This window comes from Plectropomus leopardus, chromosome 1, assembly GCF_008729295.1.
Source record: "Plectropomus leopardus isolate mb chromosome 1, YSFRI_Pleo_2.0, whole genome shotgun sequence".
Lineage (NCBI taxonomy): Eukaryota > Metazoa > Chordata > Actinopteri > Perciformes > Serranidae > Plectropomus > Plectropomus leopardus.
In genome coordinates this window covers 38,206,845-38,228,305 of record NC_056463.1, presented here as the reverse complement: position 1 = coordinate 38,228,305, position 21,461 = coordinate 38,206,845, and the positions used below count along the sequence as shown (strand labels likewise).

The following is a 21,461-nucleotide window of genomic DNA, read 5'->3' as shown; positions in this document are numbered from 1 at the left end:
AGTGTTTTTGAGTATTTTAGGGAGCTAGGAATAGTTGTCAACTTAGTGAAAGCATATTTTCAGGACATTAGATAATGTATAAGTATGGCAGATTTCACAACAGACTGGCAGAGGGTTGTACGTGGTTCCACCAATTAGGGCTTACACGGATGACATGACGCTAGTTACTAGAACGGTGCCATGTACAAAGAGGCTAGGTAAATAAGAACCTCAAGTGGGCCAGCATGTAAATCAAGCCAAGTAAGTCTAGAAGAATCTCATTATGTAGAGGGAAATTAAAGGAGAGGAAATTTATCATAGAAGATGAGGAAATTCCAACAATTATGGAAAAGTCAGTGAAGAGCCTAGGTAGGTGGTACAATGTGGATTTGAATGACGTTGAGCAGGTTGCGCAATTTAGAAAAGACGTCACTGAAGGTCTGGATACAATAGATGAGTAAGGGCTCCCAGGAGAGTTGAAGTTGTGGTGTTTGCAGTTTGGGTTATTTCCCAGGTTAATGTGGCCACTGTCAATCTATTAGTCCCAGTATCTGTTGTGGAGAAAATGGAAAGGCTGGTTAGCTCATACATTAGGAAGTGGTTAGGCGCTCTCAGGTGTCTAAGTAGTGTGGCATTGTATGGGAAAGGGATACTTCAGCTGCCAGTATCTAGCTTAACAGAGGAGTTTAAGTGCACCAAGGTTAGGGCAGAGCTGTTGTTAGCTGGGAGTAAGGATGTAATAGTTAGGAGTGTGGTTCCAAATCCATTCAAGGGGAGAAACTGGAACCCAAGAGTGGCAGTTCAGGATGCAGAGGCTGCTCTTAGGCATGCAGAGATAGTAGGTAATGTTCAGTTTGGCCGGGGGAAGCTTGGGGCTTGGGCCAGGCAAACCGGTGTGGAATACAGTAGGCCCCAAAGATAGAAGAAAACTGGTAGTGAAACGGGAACGTAGGCAGGAGGAGACTGTAAGGGGTGCTAAGGCAGTGGCTCAGTCTAAGCAGGGTCAGTGGTTGCATTGGGAAAGTGTAGAGAGAAGGAAGCTTAGCTGGAGGGACCTGTGGAGTATGGAGGAGAGCCGCATTAGATTTCTGATAGGGGCTACATATGATGTGTTGCCAGCCCTCCAGAACTTGAAGCTCTGGGTAAATGGCAACCCATCATGCCCATTGTGTTCAGGTACTGCAACTTTAAGACATATTTTGTCAAGCTGCAAAATTATAGTTTATCACAGGGCTGGTATAGGTGGCGACATAATCAGGTGCAGGTATTGTGGGAAGAAGAAGACGTGAATTCAGGAGATTTTAAAAAAGAGAGTCTAGATATCCAGTTTGTACATGAGGGGGAGAAACATAGAGGCAGTAAGTTAGAGAGGAGGCAGGGGTGCTCGTAATTCCCCAGGAAATAGTCTGTACTAATTTGAGGCCTGACATAGTGCTGTGGTCATTGAATCAACGGATCGTTTATTTCATTGAGCTTACAGTCCCTTTGGAAGCTTCAGTGGAAGAAGCCTATGAAAGGAAGAAACTGAGGTACACAGACTTACAGGCAGAAGCCGAGCAGACAGGATGGAAAGCTAGGGTTCTGTCTGTAAGTCTGTGTACCTCTGTTGGAGTCTCGTGTGAGACCATGCTGCCATCCAAGTAAGTGTGTTTGTTGATCCAATTCACCCTTATTTCCCTTAGCCTGAGTCTTGTATGTGAGTTGTAGTATATTGGCAATTGTGATGCATGTGCTAGGAAAGGAAGCATCAGCACAGTCACTACCTGGAGTCTGCATAAATAGAGTCTGGGTCTGTTGAAGGTGGCAGGGCGGTTTGGGCTGTATAGGAGCAGTGAGAGCTGGCACTAGGGGAGTGGCTTTGGGACACCAGAGTTCACTGCCTAGCCTCCTGGAGGTGTTTTGGGACCAACTACGTGAAACACTGACGAAAGGAGGTTCACCTGATGACCCCAAAGATGTGTTAGTCTTCACTGCTCTCTGACCTTTATATTTAAGCCATAATAGCTGATTGGTGACCCTAGTTTCTTTAGTGTGTATATTCCTGGAGCACAAGTTTCTTTTGCTCAGTTGAAATCCCCATCCATGTGACAGAGCTTTCGGCCCGATCCAGCGGGGGTGATTTTTAGTCCGATCAGACCTGCACCCTGGCTCTGGTTCCTCTTTCCTCTTTTTTTTTAAAATCTTTTTCTATTACTGCTCTCTGGCATTCATATTTAAGTAATAATTGCTGATCGGTGACCCTAGGATCTTCATAGAGTGCTTATCCTTTTCTGTAGCACGTTTCTTGTGTTTTAGTTGAATTGCATTGCACTAGATCATCATGATGCTACTTCTCCATTTGCTACAATACCCGAGTGTAAATTGCTGATGGGTTGATGTGCGTGTGTGGATCTGTGTTTCCCTGCAGAGATTTTCCTATCCGGGGCATGCAGATCTATGATGGTCCCATCAACATGCAGAATTGTACATTTCGGAAATATACAGCGCTGGATGGAAGGCACACCAGTGCCTTTGGCTTCAGGCTCAACAACTCATGGCAGAGTTGCCCCAACAATAACGTCACTGACATCACCTTTGACCAAGTACCTGTAAGTCCATTTCTGTGTGAAATACATAAAACATCTGGACTGAGACTGAGACACTGGCGGAATGCAGATGATTTGCTTGAAAATTAAATGAAAATTGAAAAGGTCTAACATCAGAGAAGCAAGTTTGAAATGGGCTCCAGTCCCAGTTCAGTTAAGGATTAGATGAGATACCTTGTTATGTAAGGTACTCTGTGAAGTTATCAACCCTGAGAGGCTGCAAATATTAAGAAGAGTGGGTCACTGTTTTGTTCGTATCATGCATGTGCATGAGCACACAGGAATCGCAACACATTCCTGCCACCAATTTCATTATGTTCTACTTATCAACAGTTGGTGGCAGTACATGTAAAGAAATATAGTGCCAACAAAGGCAGGGAAGAAGACTGCAAGCTGAAAAATGTAGATGTGAAAAATGTAGGATTGAAAGTATTTTTTTTAAATTGGTTTTACAGCTGCTTTAAGACAGAGGAAATACATTCAACATTGACTCTGAGATACTTCGTTGACATGGATTCTCTGAATTTAAAAAATATGTTTTTGTTAGAAACAATGAATGTAAACATTACTTGCTTGTTCACAAGAAAACAGGGCACCTTTATATATTGAAGAGACAAAATGCGATATGTAACTCGAAATTTGTTTAATGTTAGTGGGTAAAACCTGAAAATATTCATCCAAAGCTTCAAGGTTTTCCTAACATTAAGATTTAAAAATTAGACTGTTGCAATAGCAGGGTTGCAAACTTTAGGTACTTACTAAAGTTAAATTTAAAGGGATGCTATGCTATTTTGCCACCAGGTCTGTGTCACCACAGTGTGGGGGGTGTAGATGAACAGCAGATGAACAGTCAGTAAGTTTCCATGCACAGTCAAGTGGAGCTACAGTCATAGCTTGATTAGGCCATTTAATTGGACTACTGTTAAACAAGCACTGGGGATTTATTGACAGAAGTATGGCCGACTCCACCACGAATGCTGGCTATTTGCCGCCTTTCAGCTAGCTGCCATAGATGAAATCACAACTGTTTATTTGGGGTACTTAACTTTGGGGTAGAAAACCACCGTGAACAAACAGCGCCCAGCAAACTGCCTTAACTGATTAGTTTTAAGCTATTTAAAAAGAGGCCCACCTAAAAAATCATAATCAGTCAAAGTATACGCAATATTTAGAATATTTTCACCGCTTTCCCTTGCTGTCAGACAGCCCTTACGGACAAGAATTGGAGCCATTTTATCAGGAAGACCAGACTCAACTGAGAAAAACGTTCTACTCATTTTACTCCACCAAGCGGCAGAGTTGCTGGTCTACCACTGCCTCGATCAGCTGTTGTGTAAGGTAAAGAGGAGCAAATTTTAAATTAAGTGTACACGTACATGATATTGATTTCTTTAAGTGGCTGAAATATGTTTTGCTGAGGCCCTGTCCACAGCAGTACGCAGCTTGTGCCGGTGCTGACTGTTTCCCCATCGCTATGTGTTACCCTTAAGTAAACCTGATCCGAACGCTAAGTTATGTGATAAGTAAGTAATGTGATTTTTATTATTTTTATTATATTGCAACCTGATATAGGTAAATGACAAGCCAGACCATTGATTTTGGTGCATTGTTACTTTTCGTGCAATGTCAAATAAAACAAAATTGTAAAAATTGCAAATTGATTGTAAAGTACAAATTATATAAATGAACTCAACTGTAATAAGATTAAGAAATATCAATATTTTCAATTTTTTCTTATTTCTTTTATCAAAGGGTTGTTATTTAGGTCATCAAATTAAAAAATAAATCAACCAAATAAAATGACTCTGCAGTAGACACAGGTTTTTATCGCCTCCAGCTCAAAACCAAAATTGATGGGAACGCAACATTCAGGTGAACACGGTAATTTCAGCTCTTAAATGAGATGCAGTGACGCGCCATCACTAATCATTGTTCGTGTCCTCTTAAGCAAATAAAACACAGATCCAAATACATCCACACCGAGTTTGAAAAGGGGACTTAATAAGTAAGAGATAAATAACGAGAAGAAACCACTGAAATGTTTTCAAATACCTCTGTCCCTAATTCTGTTTACTTTTTACCTGTTCTCCTGCCTGTACCTGACATCGCACTGACCAAGACAACACACACACACACACACACACACACACACACACACGCCAGCTATGGTCCGACCCGCTCTCCAGCGGTAAATTCAGTGGCAGCTGGAATACAGACATGTAGCAGGTTTATCTGTGTTTAAAAAACAAGCATGCATCTGCTAATTGTGTCAGGAATGAGGTATGAGACTGCGGAGCTATGGATAACCAAATGGTTCATTCCAAGAGTGCGAATTCGCGAGCAGTCCAGTTTGTGCCAGAGTGTGCTCCAGCACTCAGTGAGTGTTTCTCAATGCAACCTTAACTTTTTGAAGACTCTCAGAATACTACATTTCACTCTGTCACTGAATGGTGAGTCTACAAAATTCTTTGTTAGCGATACTTCTTTAGCATACAGTCAGCATCATCTAGCACATGCAACACGAGCTGTATGCACCCACTGGTTATCAAAACTATGTGTGCAATGATAAATGATTGCACTATTGGGTTAGCTAACGCTGCTGCCATATTATTAATTTATTCATATTGTTTTATTGCTTTCCCATCAGCCACATACTCACTGGTGTTGATCTGTGTAACAATGGTAAAAGCAGGGTAACAAAACACTGCATGCTGCACATAGAACATTACGTTAGTTGAAAACTTGCCAGAATGACATTGCCACTTTTGGTATATTACATCTACAGTACTGAAAGAAGCATTGAAGGATTTCAGTTTGGCGTGGTAAATTAATATCAATTGACCTGACTTTGAGTTTTTGATTGGCTTTATCCATATTTTGTGGTATGGATTGGGGATAACCACGCCCAAATTAGCCCAGCCTCAGGAAACTATGAAAAAGCTAAAATGACAATATTTCAAATTTGGATTGAGGCTAATGTCTGATTATTTTGATGTTTTTTTATGCATGTAAGACCCTAACTATTAAGAAAGGTTTTGGTGATTTGGGTTCCCAGAGGCTTTAAATAAAAGATCTGAGCACCTCCATTACTGGATGTTAACAGTAGTTTGTCGGAATATTAAATGGGTTCTTTCAGTCACACACACACAGTTCATGCAGCATAGTGTGTGCACTGTTAAACTCTCAATAATTCCCTGTCTGACTTTCAAAATCTGAAATTTTGTCATCTCTAGTGTAAAGTGTTTGAAAAATGTGTCCAGTTGTTTTTGAAGTCTTTACTATGTTTCTCAAAAGAGGGTGAAGATCTTCAAGGGTTAGTTGAGGCATTCTGAGTTGTACAGATCACCCAGCTTAGTATAATCTCAATGAATTAAATACATATTGTAACAGGGAGATTGGATGTTTTTAGTTGTTTCAGAAGCATTTTAACCTCAATGAAAGTAACAAGATAAGAGAGACAGTGCATTTGGAAGTTTTAGATATGATCAGGGCATAAAATACCCGCTATGCACAACCACAATTGTATGCCTTTCACTCCTTCTTCTGTAGATCGCATCCCGAGTGTTTTTTGGGGAACCTGGTCCCTGGTTTAATGAGATGCAGATGGACGGAGACAAGACAACAATCTTTCATGATATTGACGGCTCAGTCAGCGAGTATCCTGGAGCATTCCTCGTTAAAGAGGACAACTGGCTGCTCCGTCACCCCGACTGCATTGATGTGCCTGACTGGAAGGCAGCTATCTGTAGCGGCCACTACGCACAGGTGGGTCATTTATCCTCACAAATCAGTTTTCACAAACACTAATTTATTTGTATTACACCACCTAAGAAAAACCACATTAGTTTGGGTGTATGCTATACCGAGAGTATTCTCGCCACTTTGGCTTTCCTTCAGACACTTTATTTTGATGGGCAAGTCATAACTGTTTTTTTCAATGGAGTCTGGCTTTGAAGAGAGCAATATAACGGCTTTATTTCCTGTTGAAAATCACTGTCATACATACAATGACTATTGATAATACCTCATACAACCCCATTTAAAAAAAAAACAAACCCTCCTATCCTTTTAATATTACCTGTTCTGTTTGAAATGAAAGAAAAAAAACAGTCAAACAAACAAATTAATCATTATCAATCTAATCCTGCAGCTGACCTCGCTCTGCTTCTTTTAGCTCTGCTGATGAAAGCTATGAAAATGGCAGCACATGTAGATGCAGCAGCCAGTAGTTCCTCAAATCCTTGCTACTTTTTTGCTATATTTTTCTATTTTTTCGACACCATGGCCCTCTCAGCTGGAGCACGACTTTTCTAAGATAGAAATGCACTTATCAATACCGGGAAAAGTTGTGTGGGGTTTGGAATGAATGCAGCAGACCGCGAGAGGATCTCCACCAACAGTATACGCCGAGAGGCTGGTCAGACCAAATGGGAGAAACAAAACTGAAAGCGCCAGGCAAAGAGAGGGAGGAGAACCAGCATCAGGGCGAGGCTGACCCGACTTGGACCGAGAGGTGTTCCTCTATCAAGCCTTCTTCTGGCCGATGTCCAGTCACAGTAGATTGGAGTGGATGAGATGCGATTGAGGCTCACTCAGCGGCGGGTGATTGGGGTACGCACTGCGCGTGTCTCTGCAGAGACGTGGTTGGCCCCTGGCATCCTTGGCGGACCTTGTTGAGAGCCATAAGGACACAAGACTCTGATGCAAATTCAAAAAATGCACTGCAGGAATTGAATGATGCCATCATCAGCAACATGCCCAAGCAACAGGATGGAATTTTCATAGTAGCTGCTGTTTTAAATCAACTCATCAACCTAAGCAGGATTAAGGACAAATGTAGTTTCATTTTCTAAACTTTGTGCGCTGAGCTGCTCTTTCACTAGGCTGAACCTAGTCCTCTCTCTCTCTATCCCTCTCTCTCTCTCAGTGGCTCCTCTATGGCATTAAAGCCCATCATTGGTCTTTGTATGTGTCCCTGCTCACTAGAAGGCTACTGAAACAAGAATCTCATCTGATGTTGTTGTTTTAGCTTTTTGACCACACAGACTGAGATTAGCTATTATTTCACGAGGTCCCTATACAGCTTTTGTCAGTTGTTGTTACAATATGGTTGGTACAATACGAGTCCCCTCATCCTGTGCTACTCCTGGGCTACCTGCTGCTCCAGCAACAGAAACGGCATTCCGTCTCCCTGTCATCCTCCCAACATGAACTGCACTGAGCGGGTTGTCTCCTCCTTCCCCTCATCGGCGACTGGTGAGGAGAAAAGTTGAGCTGCTCCCATGACGACAGGCTGCCGTCGGTTCTCTCGCAGAATGTTAAAAGTGTCATGCAGTTAAAAGTACAGCCATGCCTTATTTTGCCTCACCAAAAACTCCTCACAATCTCAAAACTCTATAACGTGCTTAACATGGCGAGTTTTGTTTTTAATGTCTGAGTCTTTGCAAGCAATTTTACAACACTAACAAACTTTGGGAAGTTCTTTTACAGTCAGTTCAAACAACTTTCTATTTTCAAAAGAAATAGTCTGACATCTTGCATGTAACGTTTCACACTAGATAGCACTGGAGAAACAATAAAACAGTTGGTGTGGTGCTAGCTAGACTTCAACTGTAGCATTAGCTCTGTTCGCTAAGCCCACTTTGTTATCTACTCTCAAACACCAGTTTACCATATATAAATATAAACCGTGTTTATCGTCGCATTTCCTCCTTGAAGTAAGATTTATAGAAGTGGAACCTCCATATTGTTACACCATCCAGACAACAACAGCATAAATGGTGTAGGTAACTTGTTCATTAACTTCACCAACAGGACTGAGCAGTACATACAAGCCATAGCAACACTAGGCGCAGGCACACATCTCCAATGAACAAGGGCCAACCACAACGATACCCTTCTTTATCTGTCCTATTTGGGTCACACAAAGATGATACTGCCACCTACTGGCAAGTACAGCAACATCATACATCATAAATGCTTGTAAATTAACAAACAGAATTTAAATAAAAAGAAATAGACACATATTTCAAAAGATAAATATGTTTTTACAGGTCCCACACACAATATTTGTACACAGCGCTGTGCTGTGCAACTCACTTAAGGCACGTCCCCCATTAACTGGAACATTCAAACACAGCCAGTAGCATTCATCTACTACCTCAGCTAGTGGGTGCCATTGAACCAACAATTTAAACGTGAACATCAAATTATAGCAATTATAGCAAGTGGGTCACATACTATGCCAAAAAGAGGCCCTTGAACTGAACTGAATTAAAACCTCCAGTATTCAAAGTCAGGGTGATCAACGCATTACCATTTCTGTTTAAATAAATGTTTTGCTACATTGTGTCTGACCCTGATTTTTGCACAGATCAACTGTCTCACGTACTTCTTTCACAATATTGTGACAGTTCTAAGAAATATGACAACAAAATTTTTTAAAGTAGTTACCAACTGTAGTTTTAATGATGTTGGTAGCTATTGGGGAAAATTAGAAATGGTAGAAGAAATCTTGAACAAGAGTTAGATTACTTATTAATTGTGCATTTTTCACAAGTATGGTTTTTCTAAAATTCCATGTATTGACATGTTTTTAAACCAGCGTGTTATATCAATTGTATCTGTGTGTCGTACAAAAATTGACTCAGGACATGTTTCTCTTAGCCTAGCACAATGGTCAGAATGAGAAACTGCGAACATAGCCCTTTCAAAGTCCCTTTCAACAACTTGAAATTTGTGTTCTTTAAAAGTTGTCTCTTACTTTGCTGAACAGAGGTAAATGTAGCCAAAGACACAATTGGGACATAATCTTAAATTCTAGAGGGTAGCATAACAGTGGCACTAGTAGAGAACTGTCCAAGTAAAGTCAGTTGTAATGTCAACAATATTTATCTGCCACAAAAAGCTAGTGGTCATACCAGACCAAGTGCTGTACACCACTTTAGTGGTAGAATATGACCTTACCCAGTTCATTAGTGTTATGAATCCATCCAATCCAGCATTTTATTACTACTGTACATGTTTGTGTTTTTTCCTCTTTTAAATGTTTTTAAGGTCAAAATTCTGTTGAAGTCTAAATGGCTGAATTGATGAAACACCTACACCGGGGATGCTGAACAAAGGGTGCTTGGCCCACAGGCAAAATAGGAAGAAATATCTATAGTACTGGTGATATTGAAAATTATGCACACTTTTTAATAAAAGAATAAAACTTGGTACTCTTGTACAGTTTGAGACATGGAGCCATCGCAGAAATGCCTCATAGTGGCCATGGCGACCATTTTACTTTTTGCCACAACCAAATAATGTGCATCGTACCTCCTGAACCAAACATGGTAACACAGAATAAGTGATGTTAACCCCAATGTTTCAGTGGTCAAGGATTACAGTGGTAAATGAAATGTACTTGTATAGCACTTTCCAAGTCTTTTTGACCACCACTTTTTGACCAGCGCTTTCACACTACATGTCACATTCACCCATTCAAACACACATTCACACACTAGCTACCTGACATGGTGCCACCTGCTACAAGTAAATAGTTAAATACTGAATTCAGTGGCACGAAAAGGAAATCACAGTATCTGAGAACCTAGGCTAGATTTATAATATCATGTCTGTTATATACATGTTGTGTTGAGTTTTAATAGCTTTTTACCAAGTTTCAAGCTTTTATGAAAAAGTGTGCATAATGCCTAAATTTGGCACATACTGGCCTAATAATTTTTTTGTTCAAATATTACAATTGGCCTTCTAACTCTATGATCTGTTTTCCTTAGATCTACATCCAGACACGGAACCCTGCCAACCTAAACATGCTCATAGTGAGGGATGACTACCCTGATCGGCCACTGACACTGGAGGGTGCTCTGGGGAAGAAGAAACACTACCAGCAGTTCCAGCCGGTGATCACACTGGCCAAAGGCTACACCATCCACTGGGACCAGGCAGCGCCTGCTGAGGTCACCATCTGGCTCATCAACTTCAACAAGTCAGTGAACTCATGACCCATGAGAAATTTACAGCAAGTACTGTCTGATTTGGACAAGTAAGAATCATTCAGTTTATCATGGACAGCACATATAAACATTAGTCAAATTGATCATTTACATTTGCACATTATAGAATAGGCAAATTCAAGCTCATATAAAAATCATGACTACACAACAAGAAAGCACAAAGACATCAAAACAAATACTAAAAGAGCATAACCCACACAAAAAAAGACAGAAGACAAAAAAAAAGAAGACAAAAAGTAGAGCATGCACACAAAACAATATTAAAAATCACATATGGCTGTATGGATGAACAGACAGAGAATATTATTAGATATTATACTGGTACTGTTATTTGTCAAATTGTGTAAACAAGTGTGTAATATATGTATTCCAGCCATGTGATGCTTTGACTTACAGGGAAAATACATTTTCCTTCCTGGTATGATGTAGTTACTACTATCAACAGCTCTTGTGTGGCTGCTTGCACTCATTTACCTTTGAGTAGGAACCAGAAACCACTAAGAACTGTTGTCCTCCATCTCCATGACACTTAATTGTGTTAAGGAGTGAGAATATAACTACTCAGACCAAAAGGTAGTTTTTTGTTCTGGGGGGTTTATGGGCACATATAAGTCATACACACTAAATAATGCATAAATAAATGCAGGCTGGTGCTCATATCATCAGTCAAGGTATGCTCAAAATACTACAGCTTAGTTGTCTTTGGTTATACTTTGGGCATAAAAACCTTGTGTGCAAAAAAAAATAATCAAGTTTTTCCATGCAGGATCCTCATCTTTTGCTTATGTGCACAAATGTAGGTACCTAAGTACCAAGTCCATTCTGTCTCTGTCCACAATACCCTGTCCACTCAGTCTCTCTGTCCCACCATAACCTGTCCACACAGTCTCTCTGTCCCATTATAACTAGCCCACTGTCTGTGGAGCAACTGCAGCTCAGAGGTAGAGTGGGCCGTCCTCTAATTGAAAGATCAGCTGTTCGACCCCCGGCTTCTCCGGGCAGCATGTTGAAGTATTCTTGGGCAAGATAGTGAAGCCCAAATTGCTCCCGATGCCGCGTCATCGGAGTGTAAGTGCATGTGAATGATTACTGAGTAGCAGGTGGCACCTTGTACAGTAGCCTTGGCCACCAGTCTGTGAATTTGTGTGTGAATGGGTTAATGTGACAATGTAGTGTGAAAGCGCTTTGGTCAATGAGACTAGAAAAGTGCTATACAAGTGCAGTCCATTTACCATTTACCATCTGTCTGTCCCACTATCACCAGTCCACTCAGTGTCTCTGTTCCACTATAACCAGTCCACTAAGTCCTTTTTGTCTCTCAGAGTTTTCCAACATGCTAAACTGAACGCAGTCACATCAGGGAATATCGTCACAAACAGCAGAAAGTCCTCACATACCTCAGTGAAGGTTAAAGTTCCTCAATAAAAGTAAAAGTAACTTCTACTTGGATGAATATGAGCACTTTAGCTTGTTAGCCTGAGTCAGCCTAACACAGTCTGCACCTGGGTCACAAAAATCAAAGTTGTGTTTGATTTAGGACACAAATTCTTAAGCAGACCACAGTAGATCCTTCACAGTTTTTTTTTAAATATCAAAAGTAGTGCTAATTTACAAAGTTCATTCATTGTTCGTCACCACTTGTCCTCAAAACGGGTCACGGAGGGTTGGAGCCTATCCCAGCTGTCATTGGGCGGGAGGTGGGGTATACTCAGGACAGGTCACCAGATTATCGCAGGACTGACACAGACAGACAGACAACCTTTCACGCTCACATTCAAACCTACGGCCAAATTAAAGTCACCAATTAACCCGACTTGCATATCTTTGGAATGTGGGAGCAAGCCAGAGAACCCAGAGAGAACCCACGCAGGCACGGGGAGAACATGCATATCTGTACAGAAGCTAATTTCCCAATTTAAAAAATAAAGCCCTAAAAAAAAAAAGAATAACAGAACATTTAGGCCAAAAAACCTTTGGGCAGATCATGGACACATTCTAATTCTTCACGATTTAAAATTATCATATCACACACCCCTATGTGTTATTATTTTTTATTTTTGGGGTTTATTTTTTTAGATTGGGAAATTACTTTGGTTGTACTGTTCAGTAACATGCACAATAGTCTTAAAATCCGAAATAAAATAGAATCGTGATAAAAATCGTTATTGTGATCCTTCCTTAAAAAAATCGTGATATGATATTTTTGCCATATCGCCCGACCCTGAAACACTCTGAAACAGCATTTTACATTTAATTATTTTGTGGCCTATAAAATCTCAGAAAATAGTGAAAAATGTCCATCACAGATCCTCAGAGTCTTAAAATGTTTGGGGTGGCTGTGGCTCAGGAGGTAGAGCGGGTCATCCACTAATCAGAAGGTTAGCAGTTCAATCCCCATCTTCCTGTCTGGACCCAAATTTCATCAGAAAGCTGTGCCATTAATATGTGAGTGTATGAGTAGCAGGTGGCGCTTTGCTCAGTAGCCACAGTCACCCATGTATGAATGTGTGTGTGTGAATGGGTGAATGTGACAAGAAGTGTAAAAAAGCACTTTGAGTGGTCAGAACAACTAGAAAAGCACTACTCAAGTACAGGTCCAAATGTCTTGTTTTTATATTTATCAAAATTGTTGACAGTCAAACTGTCAGTTGTCAACTATCAACTAATTTGTTCAGCTCTTTTCACAATTCATATTCACCTGATTAGATTAAGTTAGAAATAATCAAGTGAGTGCTCTTACTATGGATGCCAGAATAGATTTTAATGTTAGATGAAATCAGTACATTGCTCTGTTTGGGGTGTTTCAGAAATGACTGGATCAATGTGGGGCTCTGCTACCCACAAGGCACCACCTTCACCGTCATCTCTGATATCCACAACCGCCTAACCAAGCAGACTCGCAAGACCGGTGTCTTCATGAGGACAACGCAGAGGGAGAAAATCAACCACTCCCACCTGGCCAGAGGATACTACTACTTGGAAGAAGACACAGGGTCAGACAGACAGAAACACACACACACACACACACACTACATTAGCTCGCCTCATCTCACAAGCAAACTTAAATACTATTATCAACCATCAGAAAACAGCATTTAGCAGAAGCTTGATATGAACAGTATTAAAACTAAGATATTATTCACACACTGATTATATCATACGCTAAGAAGCTAACATTCTGGATGCCTACATAATACAATTACCATATCTTTACATTTACCAAATCCAGTGGGTCAAGAAACACAAGCAATCAGACAATCAGACAGTATATCCCAAATTATCTCAACCACCTAAAGCAGGGGTGTCAAACTCATTTCAGTTTATGGCCCACATACAGCCCAGTTTGATCCAGGTGGGCCATACCAGTAAAACTATAGCAGAATATCCTATAAATAAAAGCAACTCCAAATCTTTCCCTTTCTTGAACTGACTGTAAAGAAGTACAAGAAGGGTACAGTCTAAGAACATTCATCTATGTACAAAACAGAGGATGAACAGCTTGTGATGTCTCAAGAACAATTTCAACAATACATCTCAGGTTTTCCACATTCACACAGTCTACTACTCACTGTCAGTACTTGTGCATTATTTCTACTCCTGTGTCATAATGCTGGCATCACCGCACCAGACTAAAGTCGAGGCTATTGAGGAATCAGGTTTGCTATTAAGGAAGCAGGTTTGCCTTATGAACCATTTACAGATCTTAAGTTTTGGCAGTTCCTTAGCCAAAGCGTTCCACCAATACAGTTTTAATTATAAGTCTGATACATATTATATTGTACTGAAGCTTCTAATTGACAATATTTTTGACAGTGTACAATATGTTTATACTTGACCGCAATAGGTATTCATAGTTATTTCAGAGCACAGTATTCAGTCTTTTGGTCAGGGTGGAAAGACTCTGAAGAAGGGGTGTGCGATAAGACGATATTAGATAGTGAAGAAATAGAATGTGTCCAAGATCCGCCATCACAGAGAGATCGTTGTAATGTGCTATAGTACACATTCTATCAGTTGTCTAGTATCTAGTTCTTTGATCATACACGCGACGGATCCAAACTTTTTGCCTGATGGCAGATGGCGACCACAGGCAGCGCAGCATCCACAAATGGGGACATTCATCCCCGTGTCCAAGCGGAGCTGCAGGTGGAGGATGTGTTAATGATGAGAAGGTACAGCTCCAGAGAAAGCAGCTCCCCTCCACTGTGTGTCTGTGTCTAATGTTATAAGTGTATTGTTCTGCATTTTAACATATTTCAGGGTTGCCAACTGTCACGCTCCTGGCGTGTGACACACGGTTTCACCATCAGTCTCACGCTCTCATGACACCAAAGCAAATCTCACGCCAAAACACTGCGACAGCAGAAGTGTTGAAAAATCATGTAATGCACTGAAGGACTGACTGTAGAATACAGAAGGTTATTCGACAACCGAGCGGCGTTTCATTATCAAAGATCAAACAGCTGATTGCCCGACAGCGCAGTGCGGTTAGAGAGAGCGACAGACAGAGCAGAGCTTCACCTCACAGCACCAAAGTGTCTGAATGAACGAACAGGAAAATATTGTGAGTTGGAAAGTGACTTCTTTAGACTTCTAAAGACTATTTTGTCTTAGTTTGAGGTTTAGTCAGACTTTGGATGGAAGTATTTAAAACGCATCACTCAGCGTCTCATCCAGCCGCTCGCGCTGACCTCTTTTTATTATTACCAGGGGCAGACCTAGTGGTTTGGGGGCTGGGGGCCACAGGCATATTGCCTTATTTTCGACCTTTTGCTTGATTTAATATGAAATATCCCTAAAATATGTCTTCAGTGAACCCAGTGAAAGTAAACAAGTCCCTGAAGAAAAAAAAAGGTTGGGAACCACTGTACACGGTCCAGCCGTATACTAGGGTTTTAACCTAGTCTTGTTTTTTCTCAGTTGAAGCACACTATTTGCTAGTTGTTTCATGCCTTCCCTATACAGTAGATACACAGATAAACCAATCATAGCAAACCATTGAGTCTTGGCTTTCTGTCGTTGTTGAAAGGTGTTGTGACCTTGTCCACTTGCTCTTGCTGTACAAGTACAGTGTCTCCAATGTCCACCTTTGAGTACTGAGCCCCTCTGCGTTCATCAGCATACAGCTTTGTCTTCCCTTTTTGTTCTGCATCTCTGTCCTGCATGTCCAGTGCTGTTGTGTATGTGTCCCAGATTTCTGGTAACTTTCCTCTCAGTATTTGGTTGAAAAGTAGTTCAGCAGGACTTTTCCCTGTGACAGCATGCTCGATGCTCCTGTACACAGTCACACATTTTCTCAGTTCATGTTTCCAGTTTAGTCCTTCTGCCTGAGCAATTTTTATCCTTCTCATCACTGATGCATTCTGGTGCTCAACTTCTCCATTTGCTAGAGCCCATTTTGGTGTCATCCTCACATGTTTGATTCCATTTGTTTCACAGAATTCTCTGAAAAGATCAGATTTGAACTGTGGTCCATTGTCCGATTTGAGAGAGACAGGTAATCCATGTCTGCTGAAGATTGATTCAAGACTGTCAGTGACTTTCTCAGTAGTTGTAGAAGTCAAAACATCATACTCCTAGTAACGACTGTAGTAAAATATTACCACGAGTATGGAGTGATTGGTTGGTAGTAGCCCTAGGGACCATTTGGTAATGGTGTAGCTCTCAGCGGTTATGGTGGGTCAGGTCTGGCAACCACCTCAGTGGCATTCTCTGGTTCTTCGGTTTCCATCACAGCTCTCACTCTCTCTTCTGTTAGTCTGATGCCTTTCTGTGACAAGAGTATCCCTATGAACACCAGTCTGTCCATGTTAAACTGGCATTTTTCTGGGTTCAGTGTTAGTCCACATTCTGAAAGTCTCTTCATGTCAGCATGGAGGCACCTGTCATGTGTTTCCTGGTCTGGCACATGTACTATGACATCATTTGAGATATTCTCAACACCGTCAATACCGGCAAGTGCATTGAGTATCTCATGTTGGTACTGCTCGCTGGCCAAAGACACACTGAACAGCAGTCTCTTGTATCTGTACACTCCATTGTGCACTGCAAATGTGGTTATCTCGTGTGACTCTGGGGTCAGCTCCAGCTGGTGATAACACCATTTTATATTAAGTTTGCTGAATACAGCAGAGCTTTTCATGCCTTGGAGTATTTCATCCACTGTCGGAATCGAGTACCATTCCCCTCACTATCACCTCACTGGCCCTTCTCATGTTTAAGCACTTCCTGATATCCTTGTCAGGTTTGGGGAGTACAACTACTTGATTTATCTAGGGGGTGGGGACTTCAACGCGTTCGAAAATGCCCATGTACATCAACTCTATTATCTTTTTCTCTACCCCCCCCGCGCAGGTTGTATGGTATGCGCTGGGGTGGCTGAGCCACAAATTTCAACTTTAGGCCTATGTACAAACTACTTTGTTTGGTGTTAAGCTTTCTCACTCCTTTAAACACACTTGATACTGCTGCTGGAGTGCACATTTGATGTATGTAACAACTGCGACATTTTCACCTATTTTTAACACCCCTAGCTTCATTGCAGTTTTCCTCCCAAGGAGTGGCTCACTATTGTCTTTAATCACAATGAACTCTGTATGTTCAGTTTTGTTGCCAGTTTTGATTTCACATGTAAATCCCCCTTTAATTTGCAGTGGCTGGCTGGATGAATATGGGTGTAAGTGTTTCTGTTCTTTTGGCACATATTAGTGGCATTTTATCTTTTCCGCCTCCAGTCTTCCCATACATTTTCTCCCAACACATTACTTTTAGCCCCTGAATCCGCAACCAATTCCAAATCAACTCCTTCCACACAGAAAGTAAGTTTCTCTGACGTTTCTTCCTCTTTTACGGTAAATGCATATTCCCTTTCCTCTTCCTCAACATTATTCATTTTTTGTTTCCTTGACCCTTTTGTGCGACACATTTTGGAGAAATGATCCTTACCATTACACTTATGGCATGTCTGTCCACATGCAGGACATTTAGGATCCTTTCCCATGTGATCAGTGTAACCACATCTGTAACATTTTCTGTCAGTTTTTCCCTCTTCCTTATCCATGTGTTTTCCTTTTGGTTTCACGTATTTTCCTCCATTTTGTGTGACACAATGAACAGTTTCTGTTTCTTTCTTTTCTCCTTTCATTGACATAGCTGCCGGTTGTTCCTCAATTCTTTCACATTGTGCAGTCAATTCTAGTGTGCGTGTGAGTGTAAGTCCATTGCCTTCCTCCAGTAATTTTCTGCGCACATATTCTGATGTGCATTTGCTCAGAATGGCATCCCTTATCTGGTCATCAGTGTCAGCTCAAAACTCAGTCTTTTGCTACCTGCCTCAGTACATGTGGAAAATTGTTGCACAGTCTCACCTTGTGTCTGGTGCAACTTATGGAACCTCTGTCTGGCAAGCGTTGAAGCATTGACTTGGTGAATAAAGTATGTGTTCAGCGCATTCACCGCTGCTTGATAGTCTGTTGCAGTTCCGTTGTTCGTTAAAGTTGAAAATGTACTCTGAACATCTGGTCCCGCAAGGTGCAGAAGTAGAGCATGTCAAACGAGTTCAGCAAACGCGCCCACCTGGGCCCTAGTGTAGCCAGGTCTGTGTAACATGCAAATGGCTGCAGTCCGGACTTTTCCATGTTCAAACTCACATAGATATTGCTGCACCAATTTTTAATAATCCAACATCCACGCCGCTATTGTTGTGTGCCTATCTTATTACTAAATTAGATAGAGCACTCTGAATTTAATCATGACCATAAGCTTTCAACTGCTTTATTACCCCCTCCGGGCGAACATGCTAGAACAATCCCCCATTGTTGCCAACTCCTCTGCTTTTCCTTCCAAGTTACTCATAGTTTAACCAATACATGACGCACGTGTTTAACCCTTGGATGTGCAACTGGTAGCATGTGTTTTGCTCATTTTTGGATTTTTTAAAAATATGGCAGTGTATCTGTTGTTTACAGTCAGGAACAGATATTAGTGCTGCCTCACTACTCTCCATGGAATGACAAAAGATCCCCACAGAGTAAAGGAGAAGAAAGAGGGGATGCAGAGCTAGAGCAAAGCGCTCAAAAAAGACGGTACAAACCATCTGTGCCATCTGTTATTATGGGGAACGTAAGATCTCTCCCAAATAAGATTTAAGAATTAACGGGTTTCGAGAGAGCAGCATCATGTGCTTCACAGAGATGTGGCTGAATAAACTCAGTGCGGACTCACTCGTAACTTTGGACGGCTTTCAACTGGTGCGAGCGGCGACATATTGGAGCATATTGGCATATCGGCATATATATTTTTTTTAATATGCGCTAACAAGAAACTTTTTCTTAACAACCATGTAATGCAGAAAATGATGCCTGGGTGGTTTAGAAATGGTTTCATTCGTTTGTCCATCAGAGTGCGCTCGGACTCTATTGTACTCTACTCTTAGCACTCTGAAGCACATGTAGCAGAGCTAGCTCACAGTAGAGGGGACGGTGTAGCAGGGTGTTTTCACTGTAAGCCACATTGAAAAACATAATGTTAAGTTTATAGACAATGGCCCAATCATTCTGCAAACAAACAAGACGATCTAAGGTCCCAGGGTGACGGGAGGAGACAACTGCTAATGTGCCGACTTTATCACTATTTAGCTGCTTTTCAGACCCTCTTGGCTGCGTTATATTTAAAAAGCAGCAAAAGACACATTTAGCAACCATTTTAGATTATCAGTGAACAAGGAGGAAATATATTGTAATTTACTCCAATGCTTGCTGCTCTCAGTAACCGCAAAACACCGCTGTAAGCGGGCATCAGACCAGCTTTTTCCCCCTCTCTTTCCTCCTGCTGTGTGTGTGTGTGACAGTGACAGGACACAAGGAACATTTATAAGGACAAGAGGTTCATCAGTTTGTCACCAATTTTAACTGAACCTCACCGCATCAATAAATGCTAATTTTCAATTGAGTGTATGGAAGTTGGGAATGATTCTGGTTTGTTAGTATTGTAAGAGTAGCCACCCTTGTAGAGGACCTTCTAAAAACTGAGCGTGAATATATGATCATAAAAATTATAAAGTCATCTCTGTTTGATGTTACAGTTGGGCATTAGAGCTCCTTTAAGGCTATTAATGGGGTTAAGGTAAATATTAAGTTCACTAACAACTTTTAGGTCATGGCTTGTGAGTTTAACCAACAAGTGAGGAGGCTCTCAACGCCAGCTGACAGGAATGCGCATCTGGCACACTGAACGTGAACGCCCCACTTTTTTAGAGAGTCCCCTCCTTTTGTTACACCATTAGCTAATGCTACTTTAAAGTTACATTAGCTTGGTAGCTGTGAGGGCCTGCTGGGAACGTCTGGCAGAATCTCCCATCAGAAGGAGCTTCAACTCCCACCTCCGGGAGAGCTTTGACCATGTCCCGGGGGAGGCGGGGGACATTGAGTTCGAGTGGGCCATGTTCAATGCCTCCATTGCTGAGGCAGCCGACCGGTGCTGTGGCCGAAAGGTGGTCGGTGCCTGTTGGGGCAGCAACACCTGAACCCGATGGTGGACACCGGCGGTAAGGGATGCCATCAAGCTGAAGAAGGAGTCCTATCGGGCCAGGCAGCAGACAGGTACCGACAGGCCAAACGGAATGCAGCCGAGGCGAAAACCCGGGCGTGGGAGGAGTTCGGTGAGGCCATGGAGAACGACTTCCGGACGGCTTCCAAGAGGTTCTGGACCACCATCCGGCATCTCAGGAGGGGGAAGCAGTGCTCTGTCAACACTGTGTATGGTGGGAAGGGGCGCTGCTGACCTCGACTCAGGACGTTGTGGATTGGTGGAAGGAATACTTCGAAGACCTCCTCAATCCCACCGACACGCCTTCTGGTGAGGAAGCAGGGCCTGGGGACTTGGGGGTGGGATCCTCTATCTCTGGGGCTGAGGTTGCCGAGGTGGTCAAAAAACTCCTTGGTAGCAGGGCCCCGGGGGTGGATGAGGTCCGCCCGGAGTTCCTTAAGGCCCTGGATGTTGTGGGGCTGTCGTGGTTGACACGAATCTGCAACATTGCGTGGACATCAGGGGCAGTAACTCTGGACTGGCAGACCGGGGTGGTGGTCCCTCTTTTTAAGAAGGGGAGCGGAGGGTGTTTCAACTACAGGGGGTTCACACTCCTCAGCCTCCCTGGTAAGGTCTATTCAGGGGTACTAGAGAGGAGGGTCCGCCGGACTGTTGAACCCCGGATTCAGGAGGAGCAATGCGGTTTTCACCCTGGTAGTGGAACTGTGGACCAGCTCTGGAGCCTTGGCAGGATCCTTGAGGGTGCATGGGAGTTTTCTCAACCAGTCCACATGTGCTTTGTGGACTTGGAGAAGGCATTTGACCGTGTCCCTCGGGGAGTCCTGTGGGGGTTTCTCCGGGAATATGGGATTTCGGACCCCCTGCTACAGGCTGTCTGTTCCCTGTATGACCAGTGCCAGAGCTTGGTCCGCATTGCTGGCAGTAAGTCGAACTCATTTCGGGTGAGGGTTCGACTCCTAGACTCTAGGCGCAGCAAGGGTGTTGAGGGGGTCCTGAGCCAAAAGGCAAAGCTCTCAATTTACCGGTCGATCTTCGTTCCTACCCTCACCTATGGTCACAAGCTTTGGGTAATGACCAAAAGAACAAGATCGCGGGCACAAGCGGCCGAAATGAGCTTCCTCCGTAGGGTGGCTGGGCTCTCCCCTAGAGATAGGGTGAGAAGCTCGGTCATCCGGGAGAAGCTCGGAGTAGAGCCGCTGCTCCTCTGCGTTGAGAAGAGCCAGATGAGGTGGCTCGGGCATCTAATTAGGATGCCTCCCTGGTGAGGTGTTCAGGGTACGTCCCGCCGGTAGGAGACCCCAGGGAAAACCCAGGACCCCCTGGAGAGACT

At 42.5% G+C, this 21,461-nt stretch overlaps 1 protein-coding gene across 3 annotated transcripts in view; it reads left to right on the top strand.

Annotated features, from left to right (window-relative positions):
- Positions 1–21,461, top strand: part of LOC121941822 (cell migration inducing hyaluronidase 1) — a 141,767-nt gene that overhangs the window by 104,752 nt on the left and 15,554 nt on the right. For all 3 annotated transcript variants that reach the window (XM_042484707.1, XM_042484725.1, XM_042484717.1), the window contains exons 21-24: positions 2,387–2,567; positions 6,114–6,329; positions 10,346–10,557; positions 13,393–13,578. In XM_042484707.1, coding sequence (XP_042340641.1) covers positions 2,387–2,567; positions 6,114–6,329; positions 10,346–10,557; positions 13,393–13,578 — 795 coding nt within the window. The remainder of the gene's footprint in view (positions 1–2,386; positions 2,568–6,113; positions 6,330–10,345; positions 10,558–13,392; positions 13,579–21,461) is intronic.